We start from the raw sequence: 18,916 nt of genomic DNA on the forward strand, positions 1-18,916 counted from the left end.
GTTGGTACATGACACCAAAGAAGATTGCGCTAGGGAATTTGAATACTTCTAATAAATGCTGGAAATGTAAGAAACATGAGGGCTCCCTCTATCATATGTGGTGGTCGTGTGAGGTAGCTAGGAAGTTCTGGGGGGAAATAATAAGAGAAATGAGTGAAATTTTACAGTTTCAAATAAATAAGAACCCAGAACTCCTGCTGCTAAACTTGGGAATGGAGGGAATTCCAGCCCATCATAGGACGTTGATTTTTTATATGACTGCAGCAGCTAGACTTTTGTATGCGCAGAAATGGAAAGTACAAAAAGTACCAACTATTGAAGATTGGATCTACAAATTGCTGTATATGGCTGAAATGGACAAGATGACAAGAAAACTGAGAGATCTGGACTCAGGGCAGTTCAACACAGACTGGGAGAAGCTGAAACAATACCTGGAGAAGAAATGGGAGGTGGGAGGAAAACTGTGGCAGTTTGAGAACTACTGAAATATAATAAAAGTATAAAAGAGAGGGGTGACTTTACCGGGGGAGGAAGAGAAATGTGAATTTATAAGCAGTTAGATTAATTGATTGAGATATATATAGATATGTATAGGTCAACTGATAGAGAATAATTAATGATAAGGTTTAAACATGAGGATTGACTAACTAACAATATTTTCTTTCTTTGACAAGATTTATATGCACCAAACTGAATGTATAGAAGAGTTAAATTGATTGAGTATCTGAGGAGTTATATAGAATTACCATAAAAAGTTGAAATGAGTAATATATAGAGAACAAATCAAATTGTTTGATTTAAATGTGGGAAATTTTTATGGTTTATGATATATAGGTTTATATAGAATTATTCAAAACTGGAAAATGGGATAAATTGTTTATCTAAAGACGTATAGCTTGGGTGTATAATAATTAAAGGAGTTAATGATGCACTGCTTAATATAATGGAGAATGTATATCTGTTTTAGACAGAGGAATTTAATAGAAGTAAGGGAAAAGGGACAGAGGGTGGGAAAGCTGTTGGAAGTCAACAAAAGGGGGGGAAAGGGAGGGGGTTAGAAACGAAAAATTAGGGGAAAATTGATTGTAATGTAAAAATAAAAATGTTCTAACCCAATAAAAAATTTTTCAAAAAAAAAAAAAGAAAAAAAAAACCCCATGAACAGCCTAATCTGCTGTTCTCGAACAAGCTGTTCGTGAGGCCCCATCCTAAACAAACAGGTGGTTGTTAAAAGCCTCGTTTGTTGCCTTCGGCAGCCATTTGACAAAAACAGCAGGGAGAAACTCCTTCTGGCTTTCCTTCTGGCTTTAACCTTTTAAAGTACTTACAGCAGAGAGTTCTGTTTTTGCCACTGTGAAGTGAAAATGACAGCCAATGGGGAGACCTGTGGATCATGCCTTTCCCGAGGTGCAATCTCTCTGAAACTTGGGGGTCTTCAGAAGACAGTGAGGACTATGTCCTCTGCAAATTTGGTGGGTATTGGACATTGGGAAGGTCAGTTTGTGGGGTGTTTAAAAGGCCCTGCCCCTTGCACGTGGTAGGAAAGGGCCCTTTAAACTATCAGCTGGCAGGTGGCAGGAGGGAATCCCTCCCTGCCGCCTGCCAGCTGATAGTTTAAAGGGATCTTTAAAGGGCCAGGTAAGTGGGTTTGAGGGAAGGGGGACTAAGTGGGGGTGGGATTTGGGGGTGGAGGTTTTGGCCCCTACAAACAGCAAACATGTCTGGGAACAGTTCATGTTCGTTCATGTTCATTGTTTGTTGTTCATGGATGGCACTGAACGACAAACAGGGTGTTCGGGGTTTTTCCCCCGTTTGTGCCCATTTTTAGTCCTGAGCCTTAGGTGCATGGGAAGGCAATTGCTCAAACCTTCTCCCATTCTCAGGTGGCTCTGCCTTACGTTCTAGGGTTGCCAGACTCCAGGAGATCTCTGGGAATTACAACTGATCTCCAGTCAACAGAGATCAGTTCCCTTGAAGGAAATGGCTACTTTGGAATGTTGACTCTATGGCATTATATCCTATTGAGCCCCCCCCCCTGCCTAAAACTTGCCCTCCCCAGGCTCCATCTCCAAAATCTCCAGGAATCTTCTGACCTGGTGCTAGCAACTCTGCTTCCACACTAACCCAGTCCCTGGTTCCTCCGGTAAGGTCCTTCTTTTTATAGTTGTTCTGTTTGCACAGAGAAGCACTTAGCGAGATGGAGGTTTGCTGGGCTCTGTTTTCTGGGGATTCTGATTCTCAAGGGGCCTGTTTGTGGACCTGGCAAGTGCCGACCAACAGTGCACAATCACACCCTTCTAAGCCCTTAAACGGACTCAGATGGGGGTAACTCTACTTAGGATGACCCTACAATTCGACTCCTGATGCTGGGACTGGGTCCACCCAAAATGGGTCAACCTTGGGCCATGCCCCCCCTTTTGCCCCCCCTGCTGTATGTCATACGTGTTAAGAAAAGTCACTTACAGAAAACTTCGCAACTCCTTGACTTGTTTGAACTTGTCAACACATTGCTGGTGCCATGTATTTGTATTCTTATGGGGTAGCAGATAAGATTCTATTAACTATCTATATTTCTATGGAGCTGTGTTGAACTAAAGCCCTCATAAAGAACTAGCGGAGTCATATAATCAAGTATAACAAATGGATGTGCTACAAGATACAGGGAATACCAAATTACCCTATTTGTCATATTAATATTCAAGCTTTTCAGCTAAAACTATTTGTTATCTATATCAACGAAGCTTTTCATTTTGGGATTTCTTCTGTTGGGCTTGCTCTTGTAAAATTCAGGACTTTTAACAAAAGATAGTGATAGTCAAGGAGAAAAAAGTCAGCCACTGTTCCTTGAGCTGGCAGCTAACCACTCATCTTCCATCAACACACATTCTCAAGGGGTAAGCCAAGCTAGCCAAATAATAACTTCTTCTCTTTTTGTATCAGCTGCCCATTGTGCTCTTCTTAAGTTCAAGGCATCATTTAGGGCATCGTGTACCTTGGGAATTCAATTTGAACTGCATAATTACTTCCAAAAGAAGTAAGATCCTGTTTGTATTTCCTCAAGTGGAAATGTTACAGTAGTTATCTAACGGGGGAACAGATAAATATGTGTCGAAAAGCTTTAATGGAGCTCAAGATAAGGACCTCAGATGCTCCCAGATGATTATACTTTAGCAGTGGCTTCAGTTTGCTTGTGACCCTACAATCACATATGCTAATAGCCAAGTGCGCCCTTCACAGATACTTAATCCTGCTTGGGGGTGGGTGGGTGGGAGGCATTTAGTAACAAAGAAGATGCTTCTGTGATCTTGGGAATCCCTCAGGGTTGCAGGAAAGTGTGAAAACTTGTCGGGGGGGGGAACCTTGGGAAGAGGGAACCTTGCTGCAGTCATGAAGGAAGCTGCTGCTGCACTGAGCTTGGGAGGAGGCTGGCTGAGGGGAATGTTGCTGCCATTTCCGCTGTTGACGTGAAGCCTGGATGGTATTAATGGAGACAACCTCCCAGGAACAAAACTCCCCTTCACCACCTTGAGGTGGAACCAAATGCTGCATCCACCATATGCAAGCTGCCTGGAATGCACAGGAGGCCTCCACCGCTGTGCAAAGCTGCACTTCACTGGGATGGGGAAGAAACACTGCTGCCATGGGTGGGAGGGAGCCTAGCTGGGACAGGGAGCCTAGAGGAAGGGAATGCATCTACCGCTGCCTCTTTTGAGATGGAGAACATGAAGTGGCAGGGAAGAGTGAAGGCACCACCACCACTGCCAACATGCAGTCCAACATGAAGCTTCAGGCAGGCGGGGGGAGCCAGGCTGAGGGCAAGTCAGAGCTGCCATGAAGCCAAGGGTGGGTGGGAGAAATGGAGCCACTGTTGCCAAGGCAGCCAAAGACCCAACAAGATGGAGTGGCGGGAGAAACTAGATACAGCATCAAAAACAAATCAGGGGCAGGGAGGGGGCAGGGAAGCAGTCACAGCTGCACCAAAACAGGGGTGGACAGAGACTCCCACCATTGCAGTTACAGCAAAGCTGAAGCTCAAGAGAAGGAAGGAAGCCTGGCATGGATCCCTGCAATCTCCCCTGGAAGTCTCACACTGCCCCCCATATATTATACTAGCTATTATACTAGCTTGTTGCCTGTGCTTCACTATGGTATTTAACAACTTTAAATCCAGTTATAATACTTATGGGTATGTAACATTTTTGGTTGGTGGGGGCATTTTTGAGTTGGTTTTGTAGTATAATAGCATAGTACCTGAGCTTCATAAAGGTGTTTGAATGAAGCAAAGTGTGTTGATGCCAAAAACTGATGAAGTTAATTTCAAAATGTAATTAATTGAAGAGATTTTTAAAAGGAAAAGATTGTAGTTCAATAAATAAAGTGAAAAAATATGTACAACCTTTTTTTTCTACTGAAGGACCTCTTTGTAGACCACATTGGTGGTTTTACCCTCAGGTGCTAGGATCACCAGGCTGCTGGGTGAGCTCACTCTGGAGCAGGCTACATAGAACTGCCCATGTGAGAAGCAGTCCTCCCTCAAGTCAATTCCTGTCACCTTCAGTGTCTGACCTGGGACTTGTTGATCATCATAGCAAAGGAGATCTTTAGGGGGAATGGGAGTCTCTTGAACTCGAAGAGGTTATGTGATGGTATGAGTGGTATGCATGGTATGGACACCAAATCTCTCCGAGCACTGCCGGTGAACAATGTGGTCTCGATGATGTTCCTGTGGAGGGCTTTCATTCATAGTCTGGTGCCATTGCAGAGTTTAGATGGGCTGAGGTTCTGGAGCAGCATCACTGGAGCCCCCACTTTGAGGAAAAACTTGTGGGCTGGGAAGCCAAGAGGGTTGAGCATGTTGAGGAACTCCACAGGGTAGTGGACCGCATTTGCACCATTGAGTCCACATTTCTGCCCCTTTGAGCCCATTTCTGCCCCTTTGAGGGAGTTAACTTGTGTTTCATTAATAATGGCAGCCTTGTCATTCTTGGGGGTCAGAATGACATGCTTGCACAGCCAGTCCATGGACTTCTCCATGATAGTGACGATATCAGGGTATATCATGGCTGTTAGGACTGCTAGGGTTGTCACTACTGTGCCCAGGCCTGCAGGGATGGTCACCTTGTCCTGGGACTTGGGATATGCTCCATCCCCTATTTTTAGTAGGAGTTCAGAGAATTCCCCAGCGGACACCTCGCCTCTCAAGTGGACCCTCATGTTCTTTCTTAGTGAGAGTTTCCTGATGAGAGGCCACAGATATGACGCCTTGACACATATGGTAACCTCGTCAGCTCGAGTTCTCCTTGGGACTACTGGCAGAATCTGCCAGAAGTCTCCAGCCAGCAGCACGGTGACTCCCCCCCCCCATCAGTCTCTTGTTGCCCCTGATATTTTTGAGAGTTATACTCAGTGCCTCAAAACACCCCTTAAGCGCCATGGTGGCAGTAAGAGGTGATGACTGCAAGAGGTGTGAGATGGAGTTGGACTGAGGTAGGGGTGGTGTGGTGAGCACTTCGGCAGGTTCATGTGAGAGGTTCGCATTGAAATGGCCCCTAGAAAAGTCATGTACCATCTCCCTATGAACATTTAAAAACTTAGTTGCCATACTGACTTTTATATAAAATCTCTATTCAGGAGTCTTGTACTGTCTTTCTTCAACTTTGTGCAGTTTCTTGTACTTGATTTTTACCTCAGAACAGAGAGTTCCACCAATCAGGCCACATGTGCCAATGACCTCAGGGCACAGTGGCTGAGTTGGCAGTTGGCATGGGGGGTGGGGGGGTGGGATGAGCAGCCTCCCAGCCACACAGGGAAGCTGTATCCCTATGGGAAAACACATTCGCCCCTTTTTACCACCTTAGGGGGCGAATTTCTTAAAATCCCTTCTTAGTGAGCCTCTACATCACAAAAGGAATGTTCTCTCCAAATTTCACGTTTCTAGGTCCAGGGAGTTGGGCTGGGCGTTGACGTGTCAGTCAGGACATTTGTCTTTATATATATATATAGATTTAGCAGTGCCTGCACTTGTAACTAGAGATGGGCACGAACAGCAATACAAACTAAAAAAATCTACAAACAGCCCAATCAGCTGTTCGCAAACAATCTGTTTGTAAGGCCCCATTCTAAATAAACAGATGGTCATTGCAAGCCTCGTTCGTTGTTGTTCATTGCTGTTCGTTAAGCCCGATAATCTGGTACCTGCAATCAATTCCCTTGGCAACCGGAGGCAGGGACTGCCTGAACTCTGTCTGAACTCCTGCTGTTGCCCTGGAAACCCCAATCTAAGCCCAATTTAGCTTGATAGGCAGGTCTTCCTTTCAAGTGTGGAGCTCCAAATTTGTTACAAGGAAGCAAAGAGCAGGGGGGAGGGGGCTCCCAACTCTGGTTTTGCAGACAGTGAGGGAGAGACAGTTGCTGTTGGCATTTTGAGAGAGACAGGGAGAGTGCATTGGAGCTTGAATTTTCTTTTGAGTGTGGTGGGATAAGGATCTACCTCTTCAAGTTCCAGGGCTGCTGCCAGGCTCTGAGCCAAGCTATTATTTATTATTGGTACATTTCCTGCTGCCTGCTCAGGTAGGGTTTCTGGGAGTGGTGTGGTAGGGATCTTGATGGCTGGAAGAGGGCCTGCTGGCCCCCACGAACAACAAACAACAAACATGTTCGTGAACAGGTCCTATTCATCAATGTTCGTTGTTCATGGATGGCAACAAACAACAAACACTATGTTTAGGTTTTTTTTTCTGTTTGTGCCCATGTCTTCTTGTAACATCCATATGTTGATTAAAACTTTTTCTATAGGCTTATGCAACATTTTGTGTTATATGCCATCAAATCCTTTCTGACTTGACCCTAATAACCTTTAAAACAACCTATCGAAAACAGCTTTGCTCAAGTCCTGCAGACTGAACGCCTCCTTTCATGATGTGAACAAAATACAATACACTCACTTCTGTCATTTCATCTTCTAGGGAGAATTCAGGCTTGATTTGATCTAGAACCCACTTGTTCATCATTTGGCCATTCATGGCATCTGTAAATCTCTTTCAAAACTACATTAGAAATAAATCAATTTTCTTCCTGTCAGCTTTCTTCATTGTACAACTTTTATATCCAGAGTAATGGGGAATACGATAGTTTGAATTCTCTTGATCTTTCTCTCCAGCTACACTTCCTTACCGTTAAGGATCTTTTCTAGTTCCTTCATGGCTGCCCTTCCAAGGCTCAATTTGATCCTGTCCACAATTTCCATAGGCACAAAGCAAGGCATTTTTGTTGATTCCTTTCTCCCATAGGAGACCTCTGATTTCCCCCCACCAAGCTATTCCTGGGATCACCCATCCTCAAGGAGCAGCACTTCAGGGGGTGTTTCAACTGGGGGAAATTGGCAAAAATTGGTGGGGGAAATTGGCAAAAATCAACTCCACTTATTCTGTTTCTAAGCCTGTTCTTAATTTATGTTTTTCTTTAAAAGAAACTACAAATAAGGAGTTCTTCCTTCCCCTCAACCAGAAGTTCTTTTTAGAACACATTGGCTCATAATGGAGGTTGTTCTCCTGACATCATGCTTACCTTTTCAGTGCTGCTACCTGTTTTTATGGTCCTAGGAACAACACAAGTATGCTTTCTCCTGCTGCTGAGCACCATTTTCTTCTGCTCACAAGGTGTCAGACAATCTGATCTGGATGCAATAGGGTTGCCAACCTTCAGATGTAACTGGTATTCTCCTGGCATTACAACTGATCTCCAGACTATAGAGATCAGTTCCCCAGGAGAAAATGGCAGGTTTAGAGGGTGGAATCTATGGCACCCTATCCCTGTAGAGCTCCCTCCATTCCCCATGAATATGGGGAATTTTTTTGCAAGAGCATTTTAATTTCGCCTGTAAAGGACATGCCATAGATGAATGAATACCACAAGTGACATGCAGCTAACAGGGCCCAGGAAAGTGAGTGACCTTGTAGTGTGCGTAGGCTTCTCGCACTGGGGACATGTTTCTGCAAGCCTGCATTAAAATATGAAGATTTGTTTTAAATGTATTATTAGTGAGCCATACTGCCATGATAGAACTTGGTGGTGCTTCTCCCCCTCTTTGGAATTGCTGACATGCCTCAAGTGGTGCATGAGATTATGTGCCTTCCTGCAAATGGGCCTTGTTGAATGGAAACAATTGGAGCAGGAATAAAGTACCTCCTTGTAGGCTGCTAAATTGGAAGGCAAATTAGAAAGAGGAATCAGTTTGCCTTTCCCAGATGTTTGTCTCTGCGTGGCACCCATGACTCCACACTGTTGTTTTCACCCTTATTTTCTTCAAGAAAGCAAAAGCAAAAGAAACCACTTGAGATGTAATTGCCTCTTGCTGTTCTTGCTTGGTTCTATTACACGAACAGTAGGGAGAATTCGGCTTATTATGTATGTTCTGTTCATAACCTTAAAGAGAAAAAAAACCCAAACCTTGGGATCTTTGCAATCAAACACCTGCTGTTTGTTATTGGTGGAGGGTGTGCTGATTTAAAAACAACCAAAAATCCACCCCAGCCCCCAACCCTCGTGTTATTTGAATAGAATAGATGAATTTTGTTCCACGACGTTGTGTTCTATAAAACCCTAATACAAATAGTAAAGGTGAACAAACCATGAAAGTGTCCTCGCCCGTACTAAGTGGTCCATATGTCGAGGTAAATGTTTTGCCATTTAAACAATAAAAATGGGCACAATGTTTGTATTTCTGTTTTTAGTGCCAGCCACGGGGAGACATCTTGAGTCAATGAAACCTCCTGCATAAATGATTATAGTACATCTCTGGCTCTCATCCATATGGTGAAACTTAAAGCTGTTCCCTCTGAATGTGTTTTCCATTGACTTCTTCTTGACTTCCATATACTTTGGAACAAATTGTTTTCTTTTGGCCTATACTGTTCTAAAATCAGTCAGCAACCATACAGATAAAAATATAGTTATTTTTTTCCTTTAGAAATTATCTCTGCTGACTGATCTTTCTTTTTTTGTTCATTCCTTTTGCTGGTGACTGACCAATGTTTATTGAATGGTGTAAATTGGGAGGGAAGAGCTGTTGGCCACTGGGATCCCACAGTTCAGAAATGTATCATTTAAAAGAAAGCACTTTGTAGTCCATTTGGGATTTACTACCCTTTAAGTAATTTGAAAAAAGCATCAAGAAACATTACATTCAAGTATAAAGCGTTAATAATAAGAAGTCATAAAACTAACATTATAAAGGTATAGAGAAAACAGAATTTATTTCTAAGTAAACATGCATGTGACTGCAGTGCACTCTAGTAGCAGTCTATGAGACTGGAGTTCAATTGGTGGGAAGGACAGCATTTTCCTAAATATAGGGTAAATGATGAACCGATGGGTTTTTAGAAGTCTGTAGTCTGACAGTGACTACAACTTTATAATCTATATAGTACTTTCCCTTTATCTTCTATTTTTCTCCCATGAACCCTTAATTTTCCAAATGTGTGTGTAGATGAGCACCCAGTGGTACCAAATAGTATTCTTTTTTTTTTTTAAGAAAAGGTTGCATTGTGGGTTTGAGCTATATATCATCAGGGCAATGATGTTGGGATGATGTATTACTCTAATACATCATAAGAGCACTATCGCTGGTGTGATGTATTAGTATAATACACTATCAAAACACTATCGCTGATGTATTACTCAAAAGAACCATTTTTAACCTTAAAAAAGGCATCTTAGGTTATACCAAAAACTATGAACAGTAATAACAACAAATAATAAATTATAGGCACCAATGTCTGTAGGATAATTTGGAAAAGCCAAGAAAGCTGTTTAGAACAGCTCATTAAATCTACCAGAGCAGAGATTTCTTTATATTCCAGTGACTGACTGACTGGTCCTTGTAAATGAAACCTTGTGAAATAAAGACATACTTTGGGTTTCTTGAACAATCGGGACAAGCTGCTTGAGGAACTGACTACAAAAATTAAGCGTGACCACACTTATTACAGAAGCTTTTGAGCAATGCAGTATAATTAAGGAAGCAGATATGTCTTCCCTTATGGCTTCCCCAGTTAAGCAACTTTCCCTCATTCCATGCACCTCAGTTAAGGAATGTACCCCCCTCCACACATACTTACCCAACAAAATGCAAGATAAGAACAGCAAAATCAATTTTGCCTTAGATAGCAATTAGGGTTGCCAATACCAGTGTTAGGAAATTCCTGAAGATTTGAAGGTATAGCTTGGGAAGGATAGGGTTTAGTGATGAACTGTGCGGTAAAGTGCTTTAGAGTCCACCCTCAAAGCAGCCATTTTCTCCAGGGGAACTGGAGAGTGGAGGGTGGTTCAAAGTCAATAAATGACAGCATCCTTGTGGCTTGTCAAGCAATTATGTAATTGCTTCAAAAAGAAAACATTCAAAGTATTATAATTTTCAAGATAACATATATTTATTATAAACCCAACAACTTTACAACCATGATATGAATCATAATTGCTATGAGAAAAGCAACATGTTGACGCAGGATCTTCTTCAGTACCCTTCAGAAAGGGAACTCTGAACAAAGGCAGATTCGAACAAATAGTACCCTGTAACACAAAGTAATGAAAAAGTTCAAAACATTAACTTAAAGAAGTGCAGTGTTTAGGGTTGCCAGCCTCCAGGTGGTAGCTGGCGATCTCCTGGAATTACAACTGATCTCCAGGCCACAGAGATCAGTTCCCCTGGAGAAAATGGCAGCTAATCTCCAGGAATTTCCCAGCTTGGAGCTGACAACCCTAGCAGGGCTTCTGCTTCTTCTCCATATACTCTTCATCAATGGATCCTTTTGCTGCTGCTGCCTTTGATGCTTTATTTGTCTGATTTGGGCCTACAAAGAAATTAGCAGTTCCCTCAGTCAAGCTCTAGGCCTTCTCCCTCTTGCTGCAGGCCAGACTGACTGAGGTAGTTGGTAATACAGGAGCAAGTTTTCTAACTTCCCAAGCTCTGTGACTAGGGATACCATACCCCCATGCTTTGTGCATGTGACTCCCCCCCCAGAAAGGTGAGTGCCAGGCCCCAATCCCCCCTGCCAGGAGGTTGAGGGAGCCTGGCAACCCTATCTGTGACCTTGGGATCCCTGGACTCTAAATTCTAAAGCTTTTAATAGAAACAAAGTTGCATGTTAAAAAGAAAGTGACATGGGTTACAAAAGCATAATTTTAAAAACTGATTCCATAGAAAGAAGAATTTTAACTAGAATGGAGAGCTAACTATAGATCCAAAATAAATAAAATAGAGGAACAGAACTCCTCAGCTACCTTTATTCTCTTTCTCTTCATTACAGTCTTGTTATTTTTATACTTCTTTTTCCTCTAAACTCTTGTCATATAGGCCTTCCACAGTTATTGCCAAGGCCAAAGCTCCCCTTCACATGGTAGAAAAGGGGGCACTCCATCCAAAGGCCTGTACCATGGGCCCTTTTTACACTGCTTACCTGCTCCCGGAACATCGCGAAATATCATGCAAAAAACACGGAAGATAGCGTCTTCTCATGAGAGTTTTGTGCGACATTGCGCAAAACTCTTGCGAAAAGACGCTATCTTCCGTGTTTTTTGTGTTTTCATGATGTTCCGGGAGCACGTAAGCAGTGCTAAAAGGACCATGGTCTCATTGAAGTAATCTTTCAGATCTTTTTCATTTATTTTCCATTTAAGGTCATGATTTCTTTGCCCTCTCACTTTGAGAGGAGGCATAGCAATTTTTCACAGTTGTGGATTAATGTTTGGAGAAGAAAGGTGTCACAAAATCGTGGTTCACCGGTTGCCAACCTGATACTTGCCATAGCCATAAGCAGGTGGATGGAGAACAACAACAATCTGTAAATGAGTGGCTTTCCATTGGCCAGTGTAGTGAGCCCATCTTGAAATATCTTGTAAAAATCCTCATGCAAACCTATGCAGGAGTGCTGACCTGAGATGGGGTGCTCCAGCAAAAAGGCACAGACATCAAGTTGTATCTGTCCAACTCAATTTTCAGAGGCAGTAAACATAATGAATCCCAGTGCCAGAAGGCAACATCAAGGGGAGGCCTTAGCCTGTATGCCATTTTTGTTGACCCTTCAGTGCCTTTGGTAAGCCACTGTGAGAAACAGGAGGCTGCAGTAGCTGGACCACTGGCCTCATCCATCAGAGCTCTTGCTCCGTTCTTAAGGGAGTAAATCCTTAATAATTGGATTGCAGTGAAAACATCTGGACAAAGAATTTAGTCTCACTGAAAACTGATCATTAACATTAATTGGTGTGTGTTTGATTTTGTTCTGATTTTTAGCATGTCCACGTCCACATACTTCCAAGGAAGTCTGGAGATTTCAGCAGAAATGACAACGTCTATGATGAGGTAAGTCTGAGCTCAAAATCCTTCTTTGCATAAGCAGCTGATGTAACCTTCATTTTTCACGTTTAAATTAGATGCCTGTCTTTGAAAATGAGCTCTGCCACATTTGCAGGTTTCAAATAAAAATGGTCACAAAACATCTGGGGAACAATATTGCTCCATCAAAATCAATGGGAGTTTTGCCAATAATATTTACTAGAGCACAGTTGCACCCCTGGTGATTTATTTTCTAAACTGCATTTTAAAAACATGTTTCTGCATGCTAAGGATGGAGGGGATGAAGCATAAACATGAATGCCAATTAGTGCCAATATGCTACATTTTTTCAGGAGCTGAATTTTGGTAGGTAAAAGGAGTTAGCATCTCAAATGCCCCCAGTTTATTGCTCTTTCCTGTCCTGGTAGGCTGTTGCTTCAATGCCATGTTTATCTGATTTTGTTTAATACTTTAAAGAGTCAGCTTTCTTCATCCTTGAAACAATGAGGTTGTCACATGACCCAAAAGACCTGGGTTGGTGGTGATTTCACTAAAGGTAAACAATGCAATTTTCGATCTGCTTATCCCACTATCTTCACTTAGCCAAATTTGATTGGCTAAATTGTGACCTCTTGGTTCCTAGGAGGCAGGCCCCTTTTATTACAAAAACTGGCATGAAAGCAGCAGGTGACAAATTCTTAACACATAATACTAGCAAGAAGGTATTACAGAAGAAACACATGAAAGGGGCATGGAAGTTACAGTACTAGTGTATGGCTGGTGGAGCATCCATTTTTGTTCCCTTTTGACTGCTTATCCCCACATTAAGAAAAAGGTGGGACACATTTCACAGGGGAAGAAAATGTTCAGGCAACTCTCCACTCTCAACTGTTTAGGCCCAGTACTCATTCCAAGCGTGTGACAACCCACAAATGGTTGGCCCTCCCTTGTGACTCTTTATTCCCAGCATCAGTGGTTACAAATGTTCAGCTGTACATGCATTGAGTGTAACATGAAAATTACTCAATGCATGTATAAAGAAAAACCAAGTGTACACTGTACATGCATTTGTATATGTGTTCATTGTATCTTGTAAATAGGTGTCTTACAGCTAGGTGATGCCAACTCTGTTATAGAGTCCAACTGCACATGAGAGATCAAAGTTCATGACAGAATACTTTCCATTGATGTCTGGAAAACTGAGGAGTGCTCTTCTCAATAAAGTTGGCCATCTCTAGACAAATGATGGAGAGCAATGCACATGTAATGGGTGTGATTTTGCTGTCCAAGTTCATCTTGGTATCAAGTAAGCAAAGTACAAAGCCTAATGTCCTTTCCACTGCTGAGCTTTTCTGCATTATACCTGGAGGGAAGCTCACCCGAGTATGAATTATTCAGTGTAAAACTTTTAAACTGGCAACGGTATTCAGCATGCAACATTCTCCTCTTTCCCTCTGACATTCAGAGACACAGCAAGAAAATCACTTAGGGAAAGATATTTTGACTTAGCGATCTCATTCAGCGCATTATGCTAAATCATTTTGGCGGCACAGGAATACCTATTAGGAATCATTTTCAATTTCAGGGGGATGGAAGAAGTGGCTTGGCATAAGACTTAGCAGCTTTTGGGCTTCTGTTTCAGTCAAGCCTAACTAGTGAACAGAAGCATATTCAGAAGTTGATTTCCAAATCTGAAAAATTTGGTAAAATAGCTTGCTTGAGCTTTGACTGTCACACCCCGCTGGCTCTAAAAGACTTCCTTGGAAACGGTTTTCAAGAGTGAGGGGAAGAAAAACAGAAATGCAAATTCTTTTCAGCATCCCCAATGGCTTTTGAATGCTTAAACAAGTTTCAGTTACTGGCAAAGGCTAGTTTCCTAATGTTTTGACTTTGTAAACTATAGATATTTGTAATTACCTGTATTGAAGCTAAGCCCTTTCTGAAGGAAATTAAAATACCTACAAGCCAAAGAAGTGAAACTGCCATGTACTGAGTCAGACCTTACTACTACTACTCTGACAAACTCTTCAAGATCTTAGGTTTTTTACATCACCTAGGAGCCACATGGTACAGAGTGGTAAGCTGCAGTACTGCAGCCCAAACTCTGCTCACGACCTGAGTTTGATCCTGGCAGAAGCTGGGTTCAGGTAGCCGGCTCAAGGTTGACTCAGCCTTCCATCCTTCCAAGGTCAGTAAAATGAGTACCCAGTTTCCTGGGGGTAAAGTGTAGATGACTGGGGAAGGCAATGGCAAACCACCCCATAAAAAAGTCTGCCAAGAAAATGTCATGATGCGACGTCCCCCACATGGGTCAGTAATGACTTGGTGCTTGCACAGGGGACTATCTTTACCTTTACCTATTACTAGAGATGCTGAGAATTCAGCCTGAGAACTTCTGCATGTAAATCAGGTGCCCTACCACTGAGCTGCAGCTCCATCCCATTAAGTTACTTGTTTCAATGAAAGGCTGGCATTGCCTCTGTGGGTGGATGGATGTGTCGATAGAAAGATAGATGGTTGGATGAATAGATGGTGGATAGAGATGTACATTTTATCTATCATTTACCTTTTACTCTGTAGAGATTGTGTTTCTATGTATTGTTATTTGATGATTGTATATTTGTATTTGATCTTAATTATGTTCAATTATGCTTAAGACCTATGATCATATAAGCAGAATAAATTGATGAATGGAATAACCCTGTGAAACACTGGACAAATGGTTTAAACCCAGAACTTCCTCATCCAACTGCAATATTCTAGTGGTCTACTTAAAATGCTAGATGTTTTCTCTGGTCATGGACAGAATGTCTTCACCTTGGTGAGCAACAGATCATGCATCACTTTGGGTATATATTTGCTTTGTGTCATATTTATTATAATCTGTACTTTAAGCAAAAATAATCCAAACAGTAAAACACTGCATTGCTTATCACTTTGGATAATAATGAGGAGGAACAACCCAACCTCCCTAGTATTAATTTTGTGTGTGCTAGGCAATCTTTTTAAAAAAATTGTTTGTATTTATTAGCAGGGCCGGCACCACCATTGAGGTGGTGAGGTGGCCACTGTGGGTGCTGGGGCACCAGAGGGGGCGCCGGAGGAGCTGCCAGGGGCGGAGGCACGTGCCACAGAGCTGGCGTGCCTGCCCAGCAGCTGCTTCAAACCAACCAGCCCCATGCTGCTGCTGCCGCCACCGCCACCGCCACCACCACACACCCCCAGCTGGGTGCAGCAGCTGCGGGCCAGGCACAGCAGGCGGCCAGGGCGGCATTCGGAGCACGGGCAGTCTCCACGCACCACCCCAGCCACCCACCAGCCAATGGGCCTGGCTTTGCTGTGTGATGACATCACAACATGATGACATCATCACGCAGTCCGGGGCACGCTGGCTGCGGGCACCAGAAACCCTGCTGCCAGTGGTGTTTATTAGTGTAAAAACATTACAAAAAATAAAAAAGCAAACAGGAGAGAAAAAAGAAGATAAAGAAAGTTGGTCATTGCAACCCATAGTGAATCTTCAAGGAATGTTCACAAAATTTCTTATTGGTTGGCATCAATTTTAGCAAATAGAAGAAGCCTACAGAAATATAATTTAGGATGGAATGGATTTTCATCAACATCCAAAAGTTTTGCATTACTGAACACAAATCTTCAGGTTATACAAAAACTGTGTGCCTTTCCCCTGAAAAAATTCCAGCATGGAAAAAAAACCTTAATCTGGTAGTAACTCCAATGTACTCCAGTGTCTTTTAGGCCAGCCAAGCAGCCATACACTGGATAACAACCCCAAATTATTGTCTCTACGAAGGCTCAGCTTTGTAGATAAAACAGAATGTTCTAAGCAAGCATTTCCAACCAGGACCCTTTGGTTTGTAGTCACTGAAAGGCTTTGATTAAACAACTGTCCCCAGCAGGAAAATTTCAGAGGCCATTGCATGCTCTCCCTGTCATTCCAGTCATTTCTGCCAGAGGAGCTTCGTCCAGCTAGCTTTGCCACTGGTGAGGAAGAAACACAGTTCCGTTTTACTTCAATGATTTTTCTGAGAGGCTAAATCCCTTCACAGAGGCAGAACTTGTCATGAGGCTACACAAGTATGTTTGTTACATTAATATTATTCCAAATTACCCTCCAAATGGAAGAAGCAACATTACTAGTAAACCAAATAACTGTGCAAACAGAAGATTGGGGTGGACCTTCCCCCTCTGCTTCACACAGAGACCTTACAAGCTATTTCTTCATAGCTTGATGTCAATGAATTAAAGCATATTTATTTATTTACTTAGTTCATTTGTACCCCAACTTTCACCTCAATGGAAACCCAAAGTAGCCTACATCGTTCTCCTCCATTTTATCCTCACAATCCCATGAGGTAGGTTAGGCTGAGACCATGTGACTAGTCCAACATCTCCCATCAATCTTCCATGGCAGAGTGGGGATTTGAATCTTGGTCTCCCAGATCCTAGTCCAACACTGTAACCACTATACCACATATTTAACACAATTCTAAAGGTACATGGTTTGAACCAATACATAGCTGATATCATTCAGACAGAGGGTTAATGAAATAGACACAATGTCATGTACCAGTACGTAACAGAATTCATATAATCAAACTTCAACATGTTGCTGTGTGTATCACTCTGACTATACAAAATTAGAGGGGGGTAGATTTTAGGGTTAGGTACTACTAGATAATGGGTAGAGTGTTCGGTGCAAATGTAGGATTCCCAGATGCCTGCTGGTGGAGGGCAAATTCCCAGTAGTTTGCCCCCTTGCCAGCCAATCACTCGTGACTGGCGGGAGGTTGCAAGCTGCCCAGCAATCAGCCGCCACCAGGAGGAACCCCAGGCAAAAGTGTGGAACATGCTACTGGTGGGTTTGATGATGTCACTTCCAGAAGTAATGTCGTGCCAGCTGTGGGAATGCTCCTGTGCTTCCTGTTGGGCCGATTCTTAAAGAATAAGCCCCACATGAAGCAAGGGAACACTCCCACGGCTGGGCAATGGCATCACTTTCAGAAGTGGCGTTGTCATGCAGAGACCAGGAAGAGAAGAAAGAAAAGTAACCTCCCCCCCCGCACACACACACACACACACACACTGGTGGTGACACTGATGACTTACAAGCAAATAGTCCTTACATTTTAAGGAGCCTACTATTACACAACTGTAGAAGAAATCTAATCCTAGAAAAGTATATTTCTTATAAGGCAAATAAGAATGTTTTAACTGGTCCACTTAAGAGTTTTGACAATGAATTAATAAGCTGTTATTTAAGTGAAACATATGAGGGGGGCTTTGTTATATAGTGGTGTTTCAAATGTTAACTTAAACCATTGTCTACAACACACTAGACCTTAGAATTTCATTTTAAGTTTTTGTACAAACCTACAAACTTGCATTTTTTCACTGTTCTAGCTAACTTACAATTTTCAGCCTTTAGAAGAACAACATATGAACTTTGTGTCCTGAATAAATCCTAGAACCAACAGAACAGAGTTTTCAACAATTATTCTTTGGAATGCTCCGAGGTCGCTAGTCTCGTACCTTTAGAGAAAACAGATGGTTTTATAAAGTCATGTGGTGCTCATGTAATTACATCTGTATGAGAAAGACACAACTTAAAACCCCCATCTCTCTCAGATTTGATTTGTGGTGGAACTATTTAATCTTTTGTGAGATTATCGTATCTTTTCTGAAACTTATCCTTTCATAAAAGGTTTGGTAAGAATTTTAGAAAATGCATTCACTTTTTAAATGCAGGATAGGTAGCAGAAGGGGTGACATGTATGCTTTTATTTATAATCTTATTTACATAGTGTTTTCTATACGTTTGTGATTTTTATTTGTTTAATCTGTTCAAGGATAACTAGAGTGATTCAAAACAGTGTTCCTAAAACACAATATTCAATTATGGTTGGCTTGGCTACAAGGTTTTCACCAAGACCTGGATTAAATAAATGTCTGACCTTTTTCCAGTCAAAAGATTGGTACCTGTACTGAATGATCATTTTTCACACAGCATTGTGGAGAGCCAGTTTGATGTAGTGGTTAAGGACTCTAATCTGGAGAACTGGGTTTGAGTCTCCACTCCTCTACTTGGTCAGCTGGGTGCCCTTGGGTCAGTCACAGCTCTCCCAGAGCTCTCTCAGCCCCGTCCACCTCACAGGATGATTGTTGCGGGGATAATAATAACATACTTTATAAACCGCTCCGAGTGGGCATTAAGGTGTCCTGAAGGGCATATATAAACCAAATGTTGTTGTTGTCATCGTCATCGCCATCATCATTATGGCTAATACATTGCTTTAAAACCATCTAACATTCCCATCCTAAGCAGAGGTACTCCAGTCTAGTTCCATTGATTCAAGAAGTAAATCTTCTAGATTTCAAGAAGTAAATCTTAGGATTGCAGTGAAAGAGACTTTTGATTTCCATGTTAATGTTTTAAGTAATGCACCCCCCATATAAGTGGGAGAAACTCTGTATCAGTGCCTCAGTGGCTCTGAGATCTAAGAAGCATACTTTTTATTTTTAAAAATACAAATTCAAGCATAAATAATTGATTTTATTGAACAGAAA

At 42.2% G+C, this 18,916-nt stretch overlaps 1 protein-coding gene across 1 annotated transcript in view; it reads left to right on the forward strand.

Annotated features, from left to right (window-relative positions):
• Positions 1 to 18,916, forward strand: part of FHIT (fragile histidine triad diadenosine triphosphatase) — a 1,476,895-nt gene that overhangs the window by 1,260,270 nt on the left and 197,709 nt on the right. The window contains exon 7 of the mRNA XM_054978165.1: positions 12,290 to 12,358. Coding sequence (XP_054834140.1) covers positions 12,290 to 12,358 — 69 coding nt within the window. The remainder of the gene's footprint in view (positions 1 to 12,289; positions 12,359 to 18,916) is intronic.

The sequence above is a fragment of the Eublepharis macularius genome, chromosome 4 (assembly GCF_028583425.1).
Source record: "Eublepharis macularius isolate TG4126 chromosome 4, MPM_Emac_v1.0, whole genome shotgun sequence".
NCBI classification, from domain to species: domain Eukaryota; kingdom Metazoa; phylum Chordata; class Lepidosauria; order Squamata; family Eublepharidae; genus Eublepharis; species Eublepharis macularius.